The 23,304-nt window shown below is 38.6% G+C and overlaps 1 protein-coding gene across 1 annotated transcript; it reads left to right on the forward strand.

The window, feature by feature from the left end:
* Positions 1–27: 27 nt before the first annotated feature.
* Positions 28–18,347, forward strand: ACADSB (acyl-CoA dehydrogenase short/branched chain). Its single transcript, XM_075107482.1, has 11 exons — positions 28–66; positions 4,463–4,622; positions 5,570–5,670; positions 6,473–6,679; positions 7,142–7,312; positions 9,636–9,761; positions 10,157–10,249; positions 12,877–12,966; positions 14,419–14,556; positions 15,244–15,343; positions 16,020–18,347. The coding sequence occupies exons 1-11, from the start codon at positions 28–30 to the stop codon at positions 16,088–16,090; spliced, it is 1,296 nt and encodes a 431-aa protein (XP_074963583.1). The 3' UTR covers positions 16,091–18,347.
* The last annotated feature ends 4,957 nt before the right edge of the window (positions 18,348–23,304 follow it).

The raw sequence follows: 23,304 nt of genomic DNA on the forward strand, positions 1-23,304 counted from the left end.
CGACGCGGGGGCGGTACGGGCGGGAACATGGCGGCGGCGGGCGGTTGGCTGAGGAGCTGCGGGAAGGTGAAGCGGGGTGCCCGAGGGAGCGGGAGAGGGGTGGGCTCCCCGCTCCCCTCTCCTTCCGGGGGCGCCTGAGGGAGCGGGCGGCTCCGGGGCGCCGGTCTCTGGGGAGGTGCCGGGTCCGCTCGGTCGGTTCCAGTGCAGCTCTGCAGGGGGTGAGGGTGGGTTTGGAAAGCCCTCTTCGCCTTCTGTCGTGCGTGTTTTCGTACGGAGGGGTGGTATTGGGTAACTCCTTTCTAAGAAAAGCTCTTGCAGGTCTTGTGAAACGACTTGTAGTGGGAGCAGCCCGCGGCTGATACGCCTGTGAGAAGGCAGCACAGCTGGAGCAGCAGAGGTGCTCCGATGTCTCCTTAGCCAAATTGACAACAGACTTGTGGTATTGTAGGGGTAGTCAAAAGGCAAAGGAAACAAGCAGAACACCTGGGTTTGTGCCACACGTATGCTTTTTCTGTGCAGAGTGAGAAGACACGCTGACCTGGGACTTTCTCGTGGCAGTTTGTGGGTGTGTGGTGACAACCGAAATAAAGAAAACCAACCCCATAAACGAGGGCGAGCAAGCTTCTTGTGATGGAGCTTCTCAGCTGAGAAATAGGAGCTGTCTGGGAGCCAGTGAGGATGGATACAGGGGTGGAAGTCATCAAGGAAAGTGGAGTGAGCTTAGGAAAATACATTGCTTTGGCCTTTTATTTATTTGTATTTTAATGCTGCTGCCAGGTCCACTAGCATTAAAATCTTGTTTTAGATTGTAAAACAAACAAGAGACCAAAAGAACTGATCTTTAAAGAGTTGAGGTGGAGGTAAGGATTGAGATAAACAGGAAAATCAATGTTATCAGCAACCCAGAAACCAGTTTTCAAATACATGTTTAGTAGGGCAGGCAGTCTGAATCTTGTAGCAGCATAAATCATTACATTACCTAGAGAAAAAGAGGGAAAAAAGCAGGGAAGCAGTATGAAAGCATTTGAGTATGGTGTTTTGGCTTTAAATAACTATCTGAAAGTTAGTAACACTATATGACTGCATGACTTCTGAGAATAAATATGTAAACAATAATGTAGTGACTTGATTTTTTTTTTTAATCTAAATGCCAAAATAAAGTCATTTCTGCACTGTGCTATTACTCGCTCTGGTGTACATGTAGGGGTGTTGCCAATGTAGGTCCCGTCCCTTGGGGCCATCCTAGTGGTTTTATGACTTTCCAAGGTAACCTTGTTAGGAATATTCCTCATGCCCTCTAGTGCCATGTCAACCAGGTATCAAATAAGTGTTTTATCAAACCGTGTCTGCGTACGTATGCTAAGGGCTGACTTTGTTTCTCCTGCCACCGTAGGACGCCTTTCTCTGCCGCTCTCAAGTGGGTTGGTGGCAGTGGAAGAGCCTCCAAGTGAAAACCCTGGGCAAGGGGGAGACCCTGGGTGGTTTCCACTGAGCGGGAGGGAGGCAAAGTGAGCTAAGGGACATTTACCTCAGTGCTAACTTTCTCGAAACCTGTGGCATCACAGCAGGCCTGCCGCAAGGGCTGTAACCTGTAACAAGCACTGAGCTGTTTATGGTGTTTGAAAACCTCTGATTGCTCCCCAGGCTGTTTGCAGGCCACCTCAGCCAATACAGCCCTGGGCACTTGTGCTTGACCTTGCTGAGCTGCTTTTAATCTAGTTTGTCCAGCTTCCAGCTTTCATTAAATCTGTCTGGTTTTTTGTGGTCTACAAAATCTGTACTTGTGGCTTTGGATGGGGCAGAGTCCTGTGCATGCATTTAGTGATATGTTCTCTTGTGTGGTCAGTAATTCTACGTCCAAATGTCACGTGCCATCAAATGAAAGTGCAGGTAATCCCAGAGTACTACCGGTTGTTGTTTCAACAGTACTGGTTTATTGCCTACTAAGCATACTTACTTGCAGCTTTTCAGTCAGGTTTGTATTCTTAAAAAGGCACAGTGCATTTTTCTTGGCAGCTCTTGGTCAGTATTGGTGAAATATTCTCAGTGATCCATCTTTGGTTGTGCCACCATGAAAGAAAAATGCTCTTTTCTTTGTACTTGGAAATGAAGTAGTGGAAGAAGCAGGAATTATGTGTGATTTATAATCCTGTAACTGCTCGGGAAGCATACTGTGTTAAATATATACGCGTGTGTGTGTATACTTAGATTTTTCTTTCTCAGACCTTGCTGAGAATATGGACTTACGCAGGTGGATGTTTAATAGTCTTGCACGTCTGGGTGTTGAGTGACCCTACCATAGCTGGATGTTCTGTGAATAATCCATCCCAGACTGACAGCTTCGAAAACACAGTTGCCTTGGATTTTATCTCTACTCAAGCAACTCATTCTTTGTTTCTCTGTTAAAACCTATGGTGACTCCAGTAACTAAGTCTTCATTTAAAAGTGTTGCAGCTATTGCTGATCATCCAAACTTTGTAATCATGAAGCAGCCCCACTTGCTTTATGTGACATGGGGTGTTGAATGTGAATGAACGCTGAATGTGCACCGCAATATTTATTTTCTGTATCACCACTTTTTGGTTTGTGTCATGCATGACTGGTTGTCCTGAAGTTGGAGTTCCCTTACTGTAATAGACTTATGCATCTTGTCCCTAAGACAAAAGGAGTCCGTGTATGTGTTTTACATCAGTTCTTCAGCCAGGGAGATGACAGGTGTTGAAAGCCAACATGAAAGTGGGTGAATTATTAGAAGGATCAAAGGAATTTTTACTTCCTGACCCCAAAGTTTCTGCCGTTTTTTGAGGAATGCTGCTATCACAGTGGGCGTTGCAAAACTGTCCTGCGTTCTGTGAGCTCAGTAGCAGTCTGGTTACTGCACAGCTGGTCAGTCTGCTCGCTATGGGGTTAAGAGTGGGTGCTGGCAAAAGTGTATGTTGGCAGGCATATGCTCGTATATACGCTGTTGTTATGGCACAGCTGTGTCTCTACTGGGGGTTTCTGTTAGCAGTTGTCTTGGTAAGACATTAACATCTCCACACTTTAGACTGACAGTAAATGTGACAGAAATCTGTAGCAAAGATCTGTAGACATTAGCCACAGAATAAGTTGGGTTTGGGGAGCTATGAGAGCAAAGCCATACTTCTGTCTTGCCTCTTTAGAGATCAGTCAGTCAAACTGTGCTTCTTTTTTGGGTACTGCTTTTCAGGAATACGTTTTGCAGCAGTTTAGGTACTGTTAGCCGGTTACTTTTTGAGACATATTGATTATGCTAACTTTTAAAAAAATCCTAAGAAATTATTCTGTGGTTAGAAAGTATATTAACTTTTAAACCAAATGTATTCCTTTCTAAAGCCTGCTGTTATCTACTTGATGAAGTTTTTATAGTTCTCCAAGGTACAAAACCAATTGCCCGTCACAGTATCTGTGTTCACCCACCTGACAATCACTATGCATAGCTTGCTCCCAGAAGCCATGGCCTGTTCTGTTCATTTTTGTGACTTTTGCCATATAAGCTTAATGCCATTCCCCATACAATAAAATGCTCTGTAATACTTCTGCTCTGTTTGGATAACCAATTCTCGTTGACGTAATTTGAAATTGTTGCATATCATGGACAAATGAGGAGAGGTTAAGCACAGATTACTCAATTTTAGTTCCTTTCTGTACTTTTTCAACAAATCAACCAAATAGGACACATTAATTATTAGTTACATAGTACTATCAACACACTAACTATAGGATTTAAACTAACTATATAGAAATCAACTATACAGAAACATTCAAATGCCAGGGCTTTGTCTATGAAATGCATGCGCATTCTGAAAATCATTAAGTGGTGGATAAGAACTCAGTTTGAATACAAAAATCCACAGTGATGTTAAAAGCTATGCCTTTTCACAGCAAAGTACCAATAATCCAGATGACATGCTGTCAGATTGCTTTAGAAACAAGAGTTGCTTTAGAAAACCAGGGAGAAAGCAAAGTTTGTCATTGAAGTTGACAGGTCTTCTGTAAAGAACATTTGTATGTCTATTTCACATTTACTCTTGTCATATTTGTTAGTGAAGATACTAATTCTATAAAAATATATACTTACTGCTATGAATGTTGCAGCAGACTTGCAAAACCATCTATAAAAACAAATACTGTTAGCAGGGTTTATTTGCTGTAAACACCCAAATTGACTAAAATTAATGTTCATTAATACTTTGTAGAATAACATTGTGTTAGCAGACTTCCAGAAAGAAACTGTTTGGGGTTAAAAGAAGAGTAATTAAAGGATATTTTCATTTAGGGCACCGGGGGGGGTTATAGTTTCTCAAAAACTTTCAAACCAGACATTGAATGTAAGTTATATTTCCTATTCACTTACTGAATAAAAACACTGGGTATTGCTATCTGCATACAACTACAAATTCTATTAACTGTTTGCATATTCCGTATTTATTATTGTCGACAGCTGAAAAGAAATTTGCCAGCATACTTGGCTCCTTGGAGGTCTTCTCCGTGTGTCTTTAGATCCTCCAAATCAGAACTTCTGCCAAATCTTGCCAGTGATGGGGTTGTCTGTGCTCCGCTTCAAACATTCACCGAAGAGGAGACGATGCTGAAAAATATGGGTACCTATTATCTGTGTGGTTAAAATTCAGAAATGTCTAATCAGAAGGGACATTTTAGCTAAAAAATTTTGTTATTTAATTATAGTTGCTGTTTAACTATACTTCATGTTAAAACTGCTTTAGTTCACAAGGGAGGGAACATCATGTTCTTTTTCCATGTTCCCATAGCACAGTTCCACATACTAAAATGCAGTTTATTCTGCATAAATACATATTAACTGCTTAAAACTGTTGCTGTAGCAGAAGTGAAGTTGCCTGGCATTGACTTGTGCCCTTTCTAAAGTGTTTAGTTCAGCTACAGTTAGCTGCTCGAGCTGGTTTTCAGAGATTTCAGGTATACACAGAATGGTGGCAGATGTGACGTGTCTGCCATGCAGCCAGGCCTGCACGAGGAAGACAGTGTTTGAAAAGGAATCCTCAGAGCAAACGTGAAAGAGAGAGGACCTGCACATCTGGGAAAGAGCTTATAAAAGGCTCCAGTTAAACAGGAACCATCTTATTTGTAGGACTTTGTCCACTCAAAATATCATGTGTTAAAGCCTGAGACCATCTTCCCAAACTGCAGCTTTAATTTATAAAGAAATAAGATACAACTAACAAAACAAGGGGTGTATTTGAAATATTTAAATACTGTAATTTAATTTTCTATAATGTTTTTGGTCAACTAATGTTACATAAATGTTGCTGAGATGCTTTCAAAGTTTCTGAATTTATAGGAAGCATTTGTTTTGGTTTAGAGCGCTGTAGCTGAGTTCAGAAAAATTATAATGGAGCCCTGTGGCACATTACCTTGTTTCACTTGGGCAGCTTTTTGTCCTTTTATTAACTTGCCTGGGAGAGTCAGTGAATACATGCGTAACCTGTCAGAAATCCCGTATTACTGTTACATTGATCTTCAAGTAGGGTGTTAGAATACTTACACTCTTTCTTTCTTCTCTTCATTACAGTGACAAAATTTGCTCAGGAACGAGTTGCACCTTTGGTACAAAAAATGGATGAGAATTCAAAAATGGAAGACTCTGTAATACAGGGATTGTTTGAACAAGGGGTCTGCAGACTTTTACTTAATCTTTTATTCAGGAAGTGACATTTTATGAACCTCTAGCTGTGTGCTTTTCAGATTGTTAGATTAAAAGATTGAGGGTTATAATTCAAATGAACTAATGAATCATTACAAATTTTGGATTTATCAGCAGCAGGGAAACTTTCTCTTTTTGTTTTACTGCATTATCACTCTCCATCTTTTCCTGTAATATTCTTTCCATCTTTCTCACTTCCATACCACATTCTTCATCTTATCTTTAAGTTCCTTATCAATCTCCACCCCCGTTTTTTTTTCAATGGGATAAGCATAATTGCATAGAATGCTACCACCATGGCTCTGATAAGCGTTGCCGAAAAAGGGTGTCAGGAGTCCTCTGTGTCCTTACTGGGCAACCACAAGGACTTGTGTTGCAGATAGCCTGTTGATCATTCCTGGATTTCAATTTTAGCAAGAAAGCTATCAAACCTAAAGCTTGTCTGTATTTAGGATGTCATTTTATACAACAGTAACTCACAATATTAGACTTCTGTTGAGATTGCAATTGTTCCGGAAAATGTAAACAAATTAGGGTGATGACTGGCCCATATACTGCACGTGTTAGTTATTTCTTGTATGAATTGAATATCAACCTCTGTGAAGAATTGTTAGTTTGTTAAGGGTATTGAAGGAACACAGGTCTTTGGGGAAGGATCTGGAAATAGTTACATTCTGTGGTTTCTATTTTAATCAATTAAGTATCAGCTTGGACTAACAGGTTGTTGACAAGAACTAACAGATTGATATATTTGTATCTTTCACATTTCAGCTGATGAGTATTGAGCTTGGGGAAGAATATGGAGGAACTGGAGCTTCATTTTTTTCAATCATATTGGTGGTAGAAGAATTGGCCAAAGTTGATCCAGCTGTAGCTCTTCTGTGTGAACTCCAAAATACACTGACAAATAAGTTGTTTACTACATACGGAACAGAAGAACAAAAGAGAACTTACTTGCCCAGGGTTGCTAAAGACACAGTGAGTCAAAGACTCACTTTACTAAACTATAATATGATTTTTAATAGTTAAGTAATGTTAGTGGGGTGGTTTTGTTCAGTAACAAAATGGGTGACTGCAGCATTGGAAAATACGTGTGAACTTTGAAACACTGGTTAAAGCTGAGATCTGTGGTGATAAGAGATACATCCTGCCATCAGTAGCTGAGAGGTAAAAGTGGAAAGGTGCTTATTAGTTTCATTAAAATTTAATTTACGGTAGAAGAGAGCTTTAATGCAGTTGACTTTGAGAGACGTGTAATTACATAATGTTTCTATTCTTAATCTCCATATCTGAAACTTAGTTACTTTGATGCAATAGCTTAAAAACTTTGAATTTAAGAGACTTGTGCTTGTTTGCAACTATTTTCATTGCAGAATTTGTTGTATGTTTTGTCTGTATGTTCAGTAAAAAATAAAATTCATTTTTCCCTTCAATTGACAGATAGGCAGTTTCTGTCTTTCGGAGGCTGGATCCGGCAGTGATGCTTTCTCTTTGAAGACTCGGGCTGAAAAGAAAGGAGACTACTATATTATCAATGGCTCAAAGATGTGGATTAGCTCAGCAGAACATGCAGGAGTTTTCTTTGTGATGGCAAATACAGATCCATCCTTAGTAAGTTGCTAAAGAATAGCTGCATTTCAGTGACAGCTGGTTATAGATGAAACTATGGATTTTATATTAATATTCTTTGAACCTTTTCCCAGCTGACAGCAAACCTTTAAAAATATTTCCCAACAAAAATTGAGAATTTGATGACCAATTTAATAAATTCCTCCCACCAGGGAAAATAAAAATGCCAGAATCATAATTGCTTAGATGAAGAACACAGCATGCGTTGGTATTACGCTGGGTAACAGAAGAACAGATAGTCTAAGTCTTTCCAACTGTTCTGACTTAACTGACAAGTTGCTGTTGTTAAAAGGCAAAATAGAGCTTAAGTTACATGCACTGGCAAACTAACAAGCAAAGAATGTTCAGGTAAAAAAATACATGGCTGAATATGCACGTTTCAAGTTTTGTCACCGATTTGGATATAGGTAGTATGTTTAGAAAAGTCAACTTTAAAATGCACTATACCCGTATGGTAGAGTAATAATCAAATACAAAACTAAATTGTTTTTTAAATTCTTCCAGTATCTCTTTCTTAAAAATTTAACTTGCAGATATTTATTTTTAAAATTAAAATTTTAGGTTTTGACTAAATAAGAAGAGGGGTTTATCTTTCATTCTATCCAACAGCTGAACATCATGTAACTTTCTGAATTTTTATTCATTTCTTCACAAGCTGGTGGGTGATTTTAGTACTATATTCAATGAAAATATATTTGATAAGCCATTTTCTATATTTGTTAACTGCCGTGCATTGCCTTATAGTCTGGAATTGTTTCTGTATTAGTGTAACATTTAAAAAACATATAATGCATTGTCCTCTTAAAGTTAGAAATTTGCCTTTAAATATTCAAGAAGGAGATTAAAAGTCAATGCTGCTCAAATATTAAATAACAGTTGACATCAGTACAAATGAGAGAACAGACCAGTGTAGAATTGTGTACTGAAATGTACACTCTGTGCTCGCAGCTCCCATTTGGTGAGACAGGCTGTCAGCGAGGTGAGATTGAAACAGCAACCTTCTCTTCCAGAAGAACCACAGGACTTTTCCTGCCTCTCAGTGTCACCCTCTTGGTGATAGGAGGTGCTGTGGATGTTGGGGACAGGAAGAGATGGAAACACAGCCAGGAACACCTCGCATTTCTGTCTCCTGGACCTTGTAGTATGTCGCATAAGAGACGCTGCTGTGGTTCTGGTGGGGCAAAATGCTGAGGAAGCAAGAATGAGTGGTGGAAAGCAGAGAGAACTGGGAATAAGGATTACACAGAGCGAAAAAGAGAAAGTGACAACTCTCAGGAATCACCTAATATTTCTTCAAGACAGTGAAGTGATAGTGAAGGTAGTGAAGTACTATCAAGAGGTGATAGTACTTCAAGAATCTAGTTTAAGTCTTCAAAGATGTGAAGATTGTAAGCCTGTGTGTTGGAGATGCCAGAATTTAGATTGGCTGTACAATCTTATGTCTTGTCACAGGCATTATTTAGCGTCCTGCCCAAATCGTTATCTGAATACCAAATCAACTCTTTGAGCTTTTCGATAGCAACCATCATAATGATTTCAGACTAATTTATTAATTATATTCCTACTGCCTCTCTATAGTGAAGAGACAGCAATATCAACATTCTGCAAACCAGACTCACAGGAGAACGTGCACACCAATTCTGGGTGTTAGATTAGCTCTGTTCTAATACTTACAATTATACTGCACTTTGAATATTCAAGCACAGTTCCCAGTGATGCCAGTGTCATCAGTCAGTGCTCTTACTGTGGACGGCCTTGAAAGGAAGAGTATATACGCAGCCTTCCATGAGAAGAAGAGCTGAAGTAATTGCGCTTAAGTAAAATCTTGCATCCTATAGAATCATCTGACATGGATTTAGAGCCATTATTTGTTTGACCACTTTAGTCTAAAGATAGCCTGTGTCTTCTTGCAGTCCATTGTTTGACTGTGACATATGTTCCAACAGCAAGCAGTGACTTCCTGGAACAGCAATAACTTCCTTTCCCAGTGATTTCCAATACAGACAGGCACTACAGGCCCCTCTGTTTCAGTTACATAATACCAGTCCCCTGTCTTACCAAGAGATCTTTTAAGGTTGTTCTGATTATGTGTTCCACATGGAATATTTTAATAGGAAGGTACCTCAGGCCTTTGTTAAACCATAATTAGCAGACATAGAGGGAACAACTGACTGTGCCAGTGTTTTATTTAGTAATATAGTATTAAGCAGGTGCAAAATTTCACTACTGGAATGAGATACTTAGACCACTATTTGGTGATATTTGTATGAAATAGAGTTCTTGATTCATTTTTAATTCATCCTAGGGATACAGGGGAATTACATGCTTCATAGTAGATCGTGACACAGAGGGACTACATATAGGGAAGAAGGAGGACAAGCTTGGAATCAGGGCATCTTCTACCTGCCCAGTAACATTTGAAAATGTTAAGGTATTGTAAGTTGTTTATCTATTAGAGCATAATTTGTGTATAATCGGAGCTTGATCACATATAAGGGAAGAATGTTAACTAAATTCCCAATATTTTTTTTTCCTTAGACATACTGATTGTTTGGCATATTTTGACTTTTTCCTCCCTATTCTTTCACAGAAGTCTTGAGGGGGGGTGGGTTTCTTGATGCAGTTTTTCTTAGTCATCAGTTTATAATCACATGTATCAGGAAGTGTCCTAATCAGATATTGTAGGAATCAAATGTCTGGTTTATGTTTTATACCTTCACTTATGAGGAACATTAAATAAAGCGTGTACACTGATTCACATGTGAACCATACTAGCAGTTGCAAAGCAGAATAGAAGAGGAATAATTGAGTGGTTTTATTCTTTAGGTTCCTGAGACCAATATCCTGGGGCAGGTTGGACAAGGCTGTAAGTATGCAATTGGAATGCTAAATACTGGCAGAATAGGTATCGCTGCACAGGTGGGTAATTTTGTTTAATGCTGAATACAACCAGTATATAACTTTGAATTTGGATTGACATTTACAAAATATTTAAAGCTAATAAGAATAAACTATTTAGATAATTCTTTATTAAAACCTAAATTGCCACTAGATGTCACTATTCCTGTATCTAAGTTATGGCAAAATACTGAAACAACCATAAATGGCAAAATTCTCCTTCAGTGACATAAGCAATAGATTTAGAAAGCATTACATGGCAGTTAGTTTGTCTTTGGTGGTTAACTTATTGCTTCTGAAATATATCGACATTTTTATCTTTCATTATGCAAATTTATTTTACAAAGAAAACTAGCTTTGGAAAATATAACACACAAATGTGTAATATCAGTGCTTCCGACTGTGATTGTATGGGATTGCCGAATGTGGCCTTATGCTAACTGATGTTTTCCCAACAGTTTACTTTTTAAAGTCAACTTATTTTTAAAGTACATATGACTTTTTTTAATAGCAGAAGTGTCCTAATTCATTGTTGTGTTTGAAAATTGCATTTTATGGCATCTTAGGGGAAAATATTTTATCACCTTGGAGTTTTTTCAATATGTTGTATTTTGCTGTATACCCAGTTTGAATCTCAGATTGCTGCTGATTTCAGTGGAAATCAGGTTCAGCCCTATAATAAAATGACTCATGACAAGTTTTATATTTTTCATTTACTTCTGAAAGTAATTTTTTCTTTGTTTCTACTTTGTTGTGGGGGTAGTTGTGCTGTATAGGGTGTAATATGTCTGTACTTCCATTCTCCCTTATTTTTTGCCCTAGTTTGCAAACAGACCGAAGTAATAGTCGTCATGAAATTTAGACTTTCCACATGGCGGTATACAGTGCTGCTAAATGCTTTTCCATCATTTCTAAAGATTATCTGTGATTAAACTTCATCTGCTATGGCATTTAAAAACTAGGGCTGTGGGCCCCGTTGTTCCCAGAGATATAAATAATGTATCTGTTCTGGCAGTAAAATACATGGTCTGGATTTTACTCTTAATTACTCCAAGTTACACTTATAACCTAATTAAAAGTTAAGGTCAGGTAGTTGTTATATCTTAGTTACTACTTTCTCAGCACTTTCAAATGAAGAGAAACGTACTTGAATGTACAAGAACAGCAGTTGTAAAGCCCTGTAGTATTGAATTTAGTTTTGCAGTAGTAATAGATTTAAAAGATAATTAACATCTTATAAAATGTAATTGTGGCTGTGAAAACAGTTTCAGATAGTTTTAGTGCAAGGTAGCTGCATGTATTATTGCAGGTGCTGAAGTTGATATACTTGGTTCATCTATATGAGTTTACAAAAGAAGGAAACAAATCTGATTGGCAGCAGGCTGTATTACATTCTTATGTCCTCTTCCCACATACTCGTTTTCCTGTGTATTGTGGGTTTTTTTTTCTAGAATCTTAAACGGTTAAGGAGTGCATGTCTGAACCCAGTCAGAGTCATGTTTTTATCTTCTTGGGTTTCATCTTTGATGGTTTGGTCAATGGTTTTTATCTTCATTGGCTTTCAGCTCAATATGTGGGTCTATCCAAAAATACCCATACACTACTGTACATCATTGAAGGTAGTATGACATAAGATGCTTGATGTGGCAGCTGACAGCCACGTTGTAGTATCCTGTCTTGACTTAGAAAAGTTTTATGATATTCCAGTTTTACCATAGACCTTACTTTTCGATAGTTCTTCATGCCATTCATTTCCCTCCTTTTTTTTACCTCTTGTTTGATGCTTCCCCTAATCTAATTTCCTATCTTTGTTTTTCCTAGGAAAGAAACTAAGTAGAAAGAATGGGTTCAGATGGATGGTAGTTATATAATGAAACCAACTGATCTCATTTACTAATTGATATATATATTCCAAGATATATGAAAGGCAGAGTCCGTCCTTTACTATCTTGTTTGGAATGGAATACACTACTCAAAACTTGGTAGTTAAAAAAATGTGAAACTAGTTTACTTTCCAGATTTCATGTTTCTTAGGTTAATGAATCAGACACTAGGTTAGATAAGAGTTACTTCTTTAAAAAAGGTCATGTATAGTTTTCCCAGATGTTATCCTCCAAGATATCCTCCAAAACTGTGTTTTGCTGTCTTTGCTGCTCAGGGACAAGAGTGTGTGAAAAGACAATGGGTCTTCTAAAATCATTCCGATGAGTTGGGTTTTTTTGTGGAAAATGCTGTAACAAATGTTGTCTCTCCTCCCGTTATGCTAATTTTCTAACTTGTGAAATAAACTGCTGATTCTGATAGTCTAGTGTCTTCTATAAAATGAGAACTTATTTTTATTATGAAAATAGCTTTGAATAATCATTCAAATTATTTTTCCTTTAATAGTGTAATGTAGGTCTCTGGACCTTTAGTTTACAGTAATTTTCCCATGTAACTAAGAATTTTTCCAGGAACACTTAATATTTGTGCAAACACATTTGACCCATAACTTTTGTTCAAATATTAGTGATAGTGTTTTCACAAATATTTTGCCTTTACTAAGAAAGTTTCTTTCAGGAATGGAATAGTATGGAATAGGCTTATTCCTCAAAAGTTTGGGATTATTTTTTTTCCTAACTCACCTCAACATGTCTTATTTCTTACAGATGTTAGGACTGGCACAGGGGTGTTTTGACCACACGATTCCCTATACAAAGGAGAGAGTCCAGTTTGGGAAAAGCGTATTTGATTTCCAGGTACTTGTTAATGAACACATGGGAAGTTTCCTCGAAGGGAGTAGCAGCTACCACAGTAGATGAAGGCAGTAAAATGAGTAATCTGATTTGCAAAATTGTGCTCCACCTTGTGTCCTGACTCTACCTCTCAATATTTGAGAAGAATTTTTCAGAAGAATTTCAGATGAGCGTTCATCTGCCATGTTAAATATATAAATTCAGTGCTATGTGCCTTTGCAAGGAATGTATTAAAAAAATCTAAAACTTCAAACCATTATTAACATAACCCCTTTTCCTTGATAGTATGTTCACTGCCTTTGAAAATAATGCACATGGAACTCTTTTCTCTTATGATTTTAATATCACAGTACGCTGAATGTGTTCTGGTTTTTATACCCTTTCATGAGGTGTAGGGGAAGGCCTTTTTCTGGAGACACTAGAAATTAGAAAAAGATGATGAAAACTGATTGAATTGTTAGATTTCCTGTGTTATACAAAGACATTTAGTTTTAGTGATAATATCTGTATCTTAAACTGAAAAAGACTCTTTGTTGCAAAAATGATGTATAGTTTAGTAAGGAAGATATATAATTGTAATTACTATAGTAATTTTCTTGTTAAAAGAAACCTGCATCTGGGATGAAGGGAAGGAACATTAGTACTACTCATAATTTATACAAATTTTAGGAAGTACCCGCAGATATCTAGGAAATGATTGGAACTGCGTCTTTTGAATGGGAAATGGAATATATAATTGCTGAATCATTTTGTTATTTTGATCTGCATATGTATTTTTGCAAATTTTAGGGAGCAGTGTTAGTGTGCTAATAAGATGAAAAATTTCATTGTGGTTTAGGAGCAAGTTGCACAACTAAATGTTCATTTTCAATCATCATAATGTAGGTCTCCTTAAACCTATTCTTCTGTAATACCTACCACTTAGAGGTGAGCTCCATCACCTTTTTCCTTCCCTTTGAATCCATTCATCCGTCGCATTCCCTAGACTTTTATGCTGCTCCTAACTCTTGTCTCATGGTTATGGGACATGGGAAGAAGTGGTTGTCACCTTGCTACTTCTCCACTTTATTTAGGAGGTACTTTTTTCAAGTTTTTCTCAGCTAAGCTCACAGCTATGACCTAGCCCTGTCTCCGTGGTGCTGAGGAGAACGTTAAGATTTGGCTGAAATTTTCCGTGATATTCATGGCTGCAAACAGGTTCATGTTGAACCCTCCTGTCCAGCCAGTCAGGCAGGAAGCTCCCCAGTACTCCTGACTCCAAGAAGAGGGAAGGACAAAATGGGAGTGCAGGACTTAGGTGGCCCAAAGATTTTCCAACATCGATGTCACAGATGCAGAGAGGTGCTTTGTTTTAGAGTGTAGGTATGTTCCTTGGTGAAAAGAATGTTTCTTGCTAGAAATTCCGTTTGAGTACTAGATACTGGTTCTGTCTGACTTGTGGCATGCTTATTACAGGGGATGCAACATCAGATAGCTCATGTGGCCACGCAGCTGGAGGCAGCGAGGTTGCTGACCTACAACGCAGCCCGTCTTGCGGAAACAGGAAGGCCATTCATAAAGGAGGCCAGCATGGCCAAATACTACGCTGCTGAGGTATCTTGTGGTTTCTTTATACAGTGATTTACTTCACAATGTTTATTCCATTACTGAATATGTAACTTTAAATTGATGTTTTGCTGTGAGATCTGTGGATGTACTTTTGCCTTGTTTCTCATTCTCAGTCCATGTGTGGAATGTAAAGTAGGCCACCACAGAGTGAACTGCTCATGCCCCTAAATGCAATTTTGAAAAAAAAAAAGCAACATTAAAAGAGAACGTGAAATAGTGTTTTCACTCATCTAGAGAGATTTCATTCTCTCAGAATTCTTTTTTTGTGGCTAGAGTATCTGGCATGGTGAGACTTCATTTGTGACATTTTCAACTCTGCTGGTCACAACTGCGAGTCGTAATATGATTCAAAACTGGATTGTTTCTGCTGCTTTGTAATTGCTGTCTTGCATACCACTGCTAGTCGTCTTCATAGTGCAGCATATGAACTATTGCAGTAACAATCAGAGAATTCTTGACGTCCTCTGGTTTAGAAAAATGTCACTTTGATTCTAAAATAACTTGCATAAAAAAGATGAATACTAAAATATCAGTCCTTCCTCTTCCCACTTGTTCTGGTTACTGCTTTAATTACTGTTTCGTTTTTGCTTTAAATAGCTGCAAAGAATAGAATTTACTACCACCTGCGTGAAGCTGAATCCTGAAATTGTAACGCTGAAACTATTTTTATAGGTTGCAACACTGACAACTAGTAAATGTATTGAATGGATGGGTGGCGTTGGATTCACAAAAAGTTATCCAATAGAAAAGTACTATCGTGACTGCAAGATAGGTGAGTGACAGTTTCTTAACAAGTATTTCTTGTAGCATTAGTAGTATTAAGGTTTGAGGATGAATGACTGGCTATTTTTTAAAGATATTTTTTTTCCTGAGATTGTAATCAACCCTGATTCAAAGGGGCAGATATAGGAAGGTAGAACTTCAGGTATAAATACCCATGTATGTAAGGCTAGTTAAAATGTTTGATTAGAGACCAATAAAATACAAACGTGCACATTGTGTCCCATTCTATTTAGAAAATTCCAGTTCAAAAAAAATTGAAAATACTCTCTTTGGCTTTAAGATCTGAATCTATGTAGAGTTTTATTTTCAAGACTCCCTTGTTTACCATTATAATCCTTGGGCATAACAGTTTGACATTTCAGTAATATTACCCTTTGACTTCTAGTGCCGATAGCATTTGTAAATATTTAAATTTTGTTGGCTATTTATGATTGCTTTTCAGGAAAATGTCTTGTCATTATGTTGTACAAGAATAAAGTATTTTAATTGTTGCAGATAATAAAATATGAACATTTATGTAAATAATTCGGTTTCTGGAACTTGCTCAGTAGTTTCACTTCGTAATTCTAAATGTTCTAACTGGACTGTTAGAACAAGCTCTTGGTCTCTCTTCATACACTCACTGTGGGTTTGTAGTCTTCTAATTTATTTTCTTCTGGTTTCAGGTACAATATATGAAGGAACTTCCAATATCCAGCTGAGCACCATTGCAAAAAGCTTAGCACAGCAGTACTGAAACCATAAGGACTTCTTGACTGTTAACTGAACTAACCATTCATTGCGAATTACACATTTATTTGTAATTATAAAAATCATAAATAAGAATACATCATCACAGACAAAATCATAAGGAAAACCATGCATTCCCCATTTCAGGACAGTGAGTGTGTAATTCATGTGAAATTGTGAATTGCACATTCAAATCCACATCATGGGTTAAAAGTATTTCTTTCTGCCTGAGACACTTCTAAGCTAACACACTGGCTGAAATGATTTTGCTGCTTTTGGCTATACAGTGTATCTCTACTTTGAGATTTCAAAGTGAACAGAGAAGAAGCCGAATCTTTGGCTTGCCTGGTGTGAAAGGTTCTGTCAAGCCACCTGGGAGAAAGGACTCTGCACATGCAGCAGACCTGTTGCATGGCATAAAGCTGCTGTTTGTTCATGATGCCCTTTATTAGCATGGGGTACAGGGGGGGTATATGGTAAGAGATAGAAGTGATGGTTTCCTCTCTCCCAGGTGGAGCGATGTCTGTGGAGCTGCTGTAATTGGAGTAATTTTTATAGCAGCCCTTACTGTGTTCTTAAGTATATCTTGGTAATTAAGCCCTTCCAGCCCCAATTTGTAGTACTGAAAGGTGGATAATATCTACCTCCCTTTCCGGCCTTCTCAGCTGTTAAGGGTTTTAATCTAAGAGGCTATTTATAGTTCACCTTTCATAAAAGGTTGAGTTGAAATGGGGTTAAAAAAGCTCTAGTAGTTCTGCAAAAAGACAGAGATATAAGGTAGGTAATAGGAATGCTGTGATACTACCTCACAGCAGCCTTTCCACGTTCAGTGCATTTTATGAACTTTAATCCTCAGAGCCTTCCTGGGAGGTAGGGAGGGGATGTTAATTTGCCGCCTAGAAAACTCACGCATGGCAGTTAGTGGTTCTGTGATGAAGTTTTTCTCCTTTTGATAGTGGCAGGGGGCAGGGTGGGAGAGAAGTATTTGCTTTTTTATCCGTCCCTGTTTACTTTTAAATTAGGCATTTTATTTATGGCAGAACTAAGAATCAAGAGACAGAATCTTAATACATGAAAAATCACTATAATTGCTGTAATTGGCAATTTGTTTCAAGTGTTTTTGGGAGGGAAGGATTGGTTTTCTGGTTTTGGCTGCCTTAGACGAATCTCATTCTTAGAGCTTACTAGTCACTGATGATTCACTTCGAGTTGAGCTTATAATGTTACAGGCTGGGACTCCCAAAGTGATTTCCTACAGTCTGAACTTCGATGCCATAGTCCAGGAACAGCCAGAACAGCCTCATCAGCTACTCAATAGTCCTCTCAGAAAAGCAAGTTCAAGCCTTTAAATATTTCACACCTCAGTTCTATATGCTGTATTCTGTACACAATAACTTTTGAAAAAAATGTATGTATTGTATTTGATTCTTGTCTACAAAATTCTGTGGAGGAACATGCGCACAAATTAATTACAACCACTGAGTTTCTTTCATCGTTTTAAAAGGGCACGTACCACTGTGGAGAGCATTAGCTATTCTGGTCGCCGACTCTGGGAAGAGGTAACTCATTTCATCCCTGAAGTCTGGTTCCATTGCTGCACTAACGCAGACGTTGGTTTAGCAGGAAGATGTGCTGTGCTGTTGTCCAGGAGCTGTTAAGAGCTGCCTGTGCTCCCCACCCCCTGTTCAGTTTGGGACAGGCATTTATAGATTGTCATAAATTGTATTTCTACGTTTGGCACTGTGAGCACAGGACTGTTGGTGGTGGCTGGCTGCACCAGTAGGTGTAGAGCTGCAGAGCTGCCCTTGTGAATGCTCTGAGGCTTTCCCTGCTAATGACGGGACTTAAAGCTGCTTTATACACTGTACGTATTTATATTAGTGAGTTTTCCCTGTATATGCCCTTAGTCATCCCAGACAGCCTGGTCTATTGCCCTGGAACAGCATTTTCAGTATCAAATGTTGCATCTGAGCTTCCACAGTTAGAAGAGAAGCCCTGTATTGAGAATGTATTAAAAGTGCCTGAATTTTATATTTGACTCGACACAGTGTTAATCCTGTACATCAGGTGATGGTTCTCTAATAATCTGTCATTTTAAACTGTGTCCTAGATCTTGCAATTTTTATACTGGGAGAGAATGAATACATCTTCTGTCGGGTATCTTTGGTATATTGTGGTTTGTGATAAAGGTCTGAGGCAGGTTTCCACAGAAAAGTTTAACTGCTGCATGGGAAATACTCAAATACAACATTTTATATAATGTTTTCTATGCTGTTGTCTTTTCTTTCATATTTTCTCTTCATGCTATAAAGATTGTCTTAGAAAAGGCTACGTGAAATATAAAGTAATTGTTCACTGGGAGCCCTTCACTATGAAAAGAATTTTCTAATTAACATGTAATTGCATTTCCAGTTGGAAATCTTTTGGTGAGAGACACATTTCAAGTCCTTCCTACCAAGCAAAGCTCGATTTGAAACACAGGCTGGTTTGAAAGCCACCATCTGACTTTCCAGAGCTTGCTTATTGAATACATGAAAGCTGAAGAAACGTTTTTCCTCAACCCCAGGATGTGTTCCCTGTACCACTGTGATAGATCTTCTCCTAAGAGCATTATGCGAAAGTGGCTAACGGCTACCACAAATACTTCATAAATATTTACCTGTTACATTATCACTGTGCAAACTGTTGGGGGGGGCACAAATCAGGTGAGGGCCAACAGGCAGATGAACATGCATTGTATGATTCCCAAAGACTTTTCCCATGATTTGTCATGTTACGTTGTATTGAAATACAGCCATTGCAGAGCGTTTTGCAAGGGGTTGTCTTCTCTGAAGCGTAACTCCTCGGTCTAGGTCCAGGTGAGGAGGCATGGTTAGTAGTCCCACTCTTCTGGATTTGGCTGCCTAGAGCTACGTAGCGTGGTCAGCTGTACACACAGGTGAGAGGAGGCAAGAGGTCTTTCTGAGCCCACGCCAGAGACAGTCAAACAATGCATATGAGTCCAGAGTTCCAGGCTAACAAATAGGAATTAAAATAATTATTTCAGTTAAATATGCCAGTTGTAAGATCAGCCACTATAATTAACAAAGTCGAGCTTAGCAGCGTTGAACGAATTTCTAATTATCTGATACTAGAGATATTATTAAGCTGCTTTGAAATCTTGGCCTTTATTATCCTCTAAAAATATTCTGTTCATGTGCAATAACTCTCTAATACATGAGGGGACTAGAACTAACCGCAGTGTTTCCTAATAGCTTGTTTCATAGATCAGAGCATTCAGATGTTGATTCGTATTGGGATAGTATTGTTCAAAAGAACATGCAATGTACAATATAGCATTTTTTCTGATAAAATACTTGAAAATATAAACCAAAAAGGTGTACAGCCTCAACAGGCAGCAGTAGCTTTTTTATGTATTCTTCTGTCTTTCAAGATAATTTGGATTTACATCTTGCTGAAACTATTTTTCCTGTGTGTATCTTATTAGCTCCTAATACTGGAAGACTGTACCTATAGAGAAATCTCAAGGCGGCTTCACTGAAGATCCTAAAGAAAAAGCACTCCCACCTGACAGAAGGTTGTGTCTCGGTAGCCAAGTAACCAGCACTTTCAGAACTGGGTTTATTTAACATGCAAAATGAGGACTTCTGAAAGTGCAGAAACATAGGTTCACCAAACATTTTGCAGGGATCTCTGAAGAAAGGAAAGTTATTGCAAGCTGTAATGACTCTCTTACAAAAAAAAAAAAATCGAATAGCAACAGCAAAACCTAAAATACAGCAATAAATCCCCAACTTCCATATTGCAAGCTGGTGTTATTTGGGGGTCACCTAACCAGGAAATTAGCATATATGGACTGAAAAGTAAATTCTGCTCTCTAACCAGCCAGACCTGGAGGTCTTGCAGTCCGTTTGAAGTGTTACACAAACCGCTGTCACAATTCATGACAGTTTTAAAAACATCTGTTGTAAATCACCAGATAAGGCAGGGCTGGACTGCTTTGGGTATGTTTAACAGAGGAGAGAAGTCAACATGCTGACATTAGGAGGTCTTAAAATGAGCTTTCCTTCATCTAGCAAAGGCTGGAGGGTCATGGTGGGAAAGCACCCGTCGGTGGGAAGAGCCAGAACAGCATGGTACTGCTTGTTTGGTTTAGGGCCAAATACCGACTGGCAGATCAAGAAATGCCTTCATGTTTGCCATCTATGAGATGACTTTCTTCCCCAGCATAGACAGAAGGAAAGGAAGAGCTGAGCTGCTGTACGATGGGTTCGTGCTGAGTTTGTATCCCCTGCCCCTCTGGGTCCCGTAAGTCTGATTGTTTCGGTTTTGAAAAGTTTCCGTTTCGGAGCCTGCAGAAGGACTCTGCTTGGGTCTCTGCTTCGTAGGAAACAAGACGCTCGGATGCACACATCCAGAGCTGATGTCCTGCTGGTTGAGGGGCTGTTTCCTGCCTTCCGTTATGAACATTCAGCCAAGACTCTTAAACGATGACCCACCCGTCAGATAAACAGAATAATTTTCTGATCACCCTTTCCATCTGGTTAAGTTTGCGGCACGTTTCTTGGATATTTTTGGCCTGAATTATTTTCTAGGACATGCTGCAAGATTTTTCTGTGCAAGATTTTTCTATTTACTAATTTGCATCTAAAGATGCAAATTAAATGCAAATTTTTCAATATAACCAGAGCAGTCATCCAGTTTTAATTTGATACTGTGTTGCTGAGTTTTTCTGCCTTTGTTTAGATGGTACCTAAAGAAATGATAATTACATTTTAGAAAGACACTAGCTTCTCGATATCTTCTTTATCTGTAGGGATACAAAAAGCAGTGAGTGTGAAAGGTTAAAAGTCCCAGAAGTTGCAAACATGATTTATACTAAAAAGTATTAGCTGATATAGCTTTCTTTATGGACTTACTGTATCATGCACCCAACACAGGCTAAAGGACCAGAGGAAGCAAAAAAGCCGACTTTGAAATGATGCTTAGTTACAGGCACACCGTTTTACTTTTTTTTTTTTCATTTTATCTCGTAGAGAAGAGTTTTGTGTCAACTCTGCTAAACTGACCTAAAAATAATTGAGGAATAATTCAGAAATTAAAGTTAAGGTTCTGGAAATGTAGCTGAATACTAAAAAGCTCCATAGAACTGGTTTTGTTAATGGGGCTGTCAAAGATGTAGTTGGTACGGAGGAAATGTGTTTTAGTGCAAAAGCTGGTGCTGTTTGTTTTAGGAAAGAAAACGTTAGACATTCTGTTGCTGAGATGGAGGATGTTTACACACCAAATGCAGCATTTGCTCCAATTGTTCCCATAAGAATTGAGGCAAAGCACTTTTTTCAGCTCAGGCACTTTTTGAACTTTGAAAATGTTTTATGACTCCCTATTATGTACTAGAAGGTGGTTATATGATATGAAGGCTGTATTTACGTTCATAGTCTTGTTTTCCCCATGTTCAGAGAAAAATTCCTTATGTTCCACTGTATGATTTTTATCAAACACAAGCTGTTACGCTGCCGCCTTAAATTCCAGCTTACTTTGGTCTTCTCAATGTCTGTCCAACCAAGCTTTAAAAAAGAAATTAATTTTCTCAGTTTATTTGCAGCAATGTCTACATTCGATTGATATGGCAGGTTGTTTTGATTATTGTTTGAATAATAAAAGCTAGATTCAGCAACCTATTTGTCATAAAATATATCTGACTGCCATGCAGGAATCACAGTTTCCAAGGTCCAAAGTAAGGTGTGGCAGTAGGCCTTCCATTTTATGCTAGAGTATTTCAGCTCTACTGTGCTTTGACTTCAGTGATTCAATTTGCAGAGGTAAACAATTCCCTGGAGGTACTATAGCTTGTCATTATTTAATAATTATTTAACATATGCCTTGTTACCTTTGTGTAAGAAACTGGGCTGCAAGAGAGTTGTGGTTGTCCTCTAATTCCTCATGGGGCTGACACAGCACTGGGTTAAAGCACCCAATGATCTGGTGTTTCAGACTACTGTGATTTCATAGCCAACCTTCTCTATAATGCTGCCTCTATTTAGAAGTGTCAAAAAATATTTTTTTTTTTAATTTGAACTGTAGAAGCCTTCTGGCACTGAATTACATCTATTTCTTGACTGAAACATATCTGCTCTATGCTAACCTCATTAGCCAGGAATGATTTCTAGAAGAGGAAGTGAAGAATAATTAAATCATTCCTAACTGAAGGAAATGCTTCGCAGAACTATGCAAATTCCAATTTGGCCAAGATGCTGTGGTTTCATATTCTATTTCTGGGAAGTGCAGAGGGAGAAACAGTTATTTTTGGAAGTATGGATAGCCAGGTTCTGGCTTTATTTTCCTTTCTTGCCTCGAGATGAGTCCATGCTGGGGCACCCCTGTTCCAGAGGGCACACGGTACCTGCCATCGCCTGCTTCTCGGCACCTGTCCTGCTGCAGGTGCTTGTAAATTAAACTTGCCCCAATTGCTGCAAGTGTCATCTGCTTTGGTTGACACTTGCCGAGATCCTTGAAGTGGGATATTTTGCCTGTGTGCAAAAATAGGGCTCAGCCCCCATCTGAAGTAGTGACTTCTCGGCAGTGGCGGGTTGCCCTGGCTGTCCGCATAGGGCAAAGGTAGGAGGGGATGAACCCCTGCTTCCCCCCACTTCTCAGCCTGCGATTCAGTGCCTGGAAAAAAAGGCAATTTACATTCTGGAGTTAAAAAATTAGATTCCTGTGTTTGCACTCGGAAGGAGTGCCTGGGGGAGCCCGCAGGCTCGGCACAGCCCTCCTGGGGCGCCGGGGCTCACGTCTTTAGATTTTTACATTTTTCTATCTGCAAATCCTACTCTTACAAAGCTTAAGGCAAAAAGAGGGACAAAAAAGAAAACCCTAGCTATTTTTACATGGGAATGTTTGCAAATACATTAGTGATGTGCAATTGAATTATTAACTGGAAAAAATATAATTATGAGTGCTGGAAGAATGGTTTTTCAGTGCTCCACAACTTTTGTCTTTCAAGGAATCAAATTGCTAAAATGAGTTATGCACTCAAGAAATCTGCTTAGAATTAACAACATATGTCCTGGTTTTCCCGCTTTTCCTTTAAAAGTTACATATTATAATAATGAAGTGTAAATACCAAACTTCAGTGATTTGTAAAAGGTACCAGCCTTGCGTCTTTTCTAAACTGGTTGATTTATGTGCTGTTTGCTGTTTTTGAGAACACAAAACAAT

This window comes from Phalacrocorax aristotelis, chromosome 12 (assembly GCF_949628215.1).
Source record: "Phalacrocorax aristotelis chromosome 12, bGulAri2.1, whole genome shotgun sequence".
Lineage (NCBI taxonomy): Eukaryota > Metazoa > Chordata > Aves > Suliformes > Phalacrocoracidae > Phalacrocorax > Phalacrocorax aristotelis.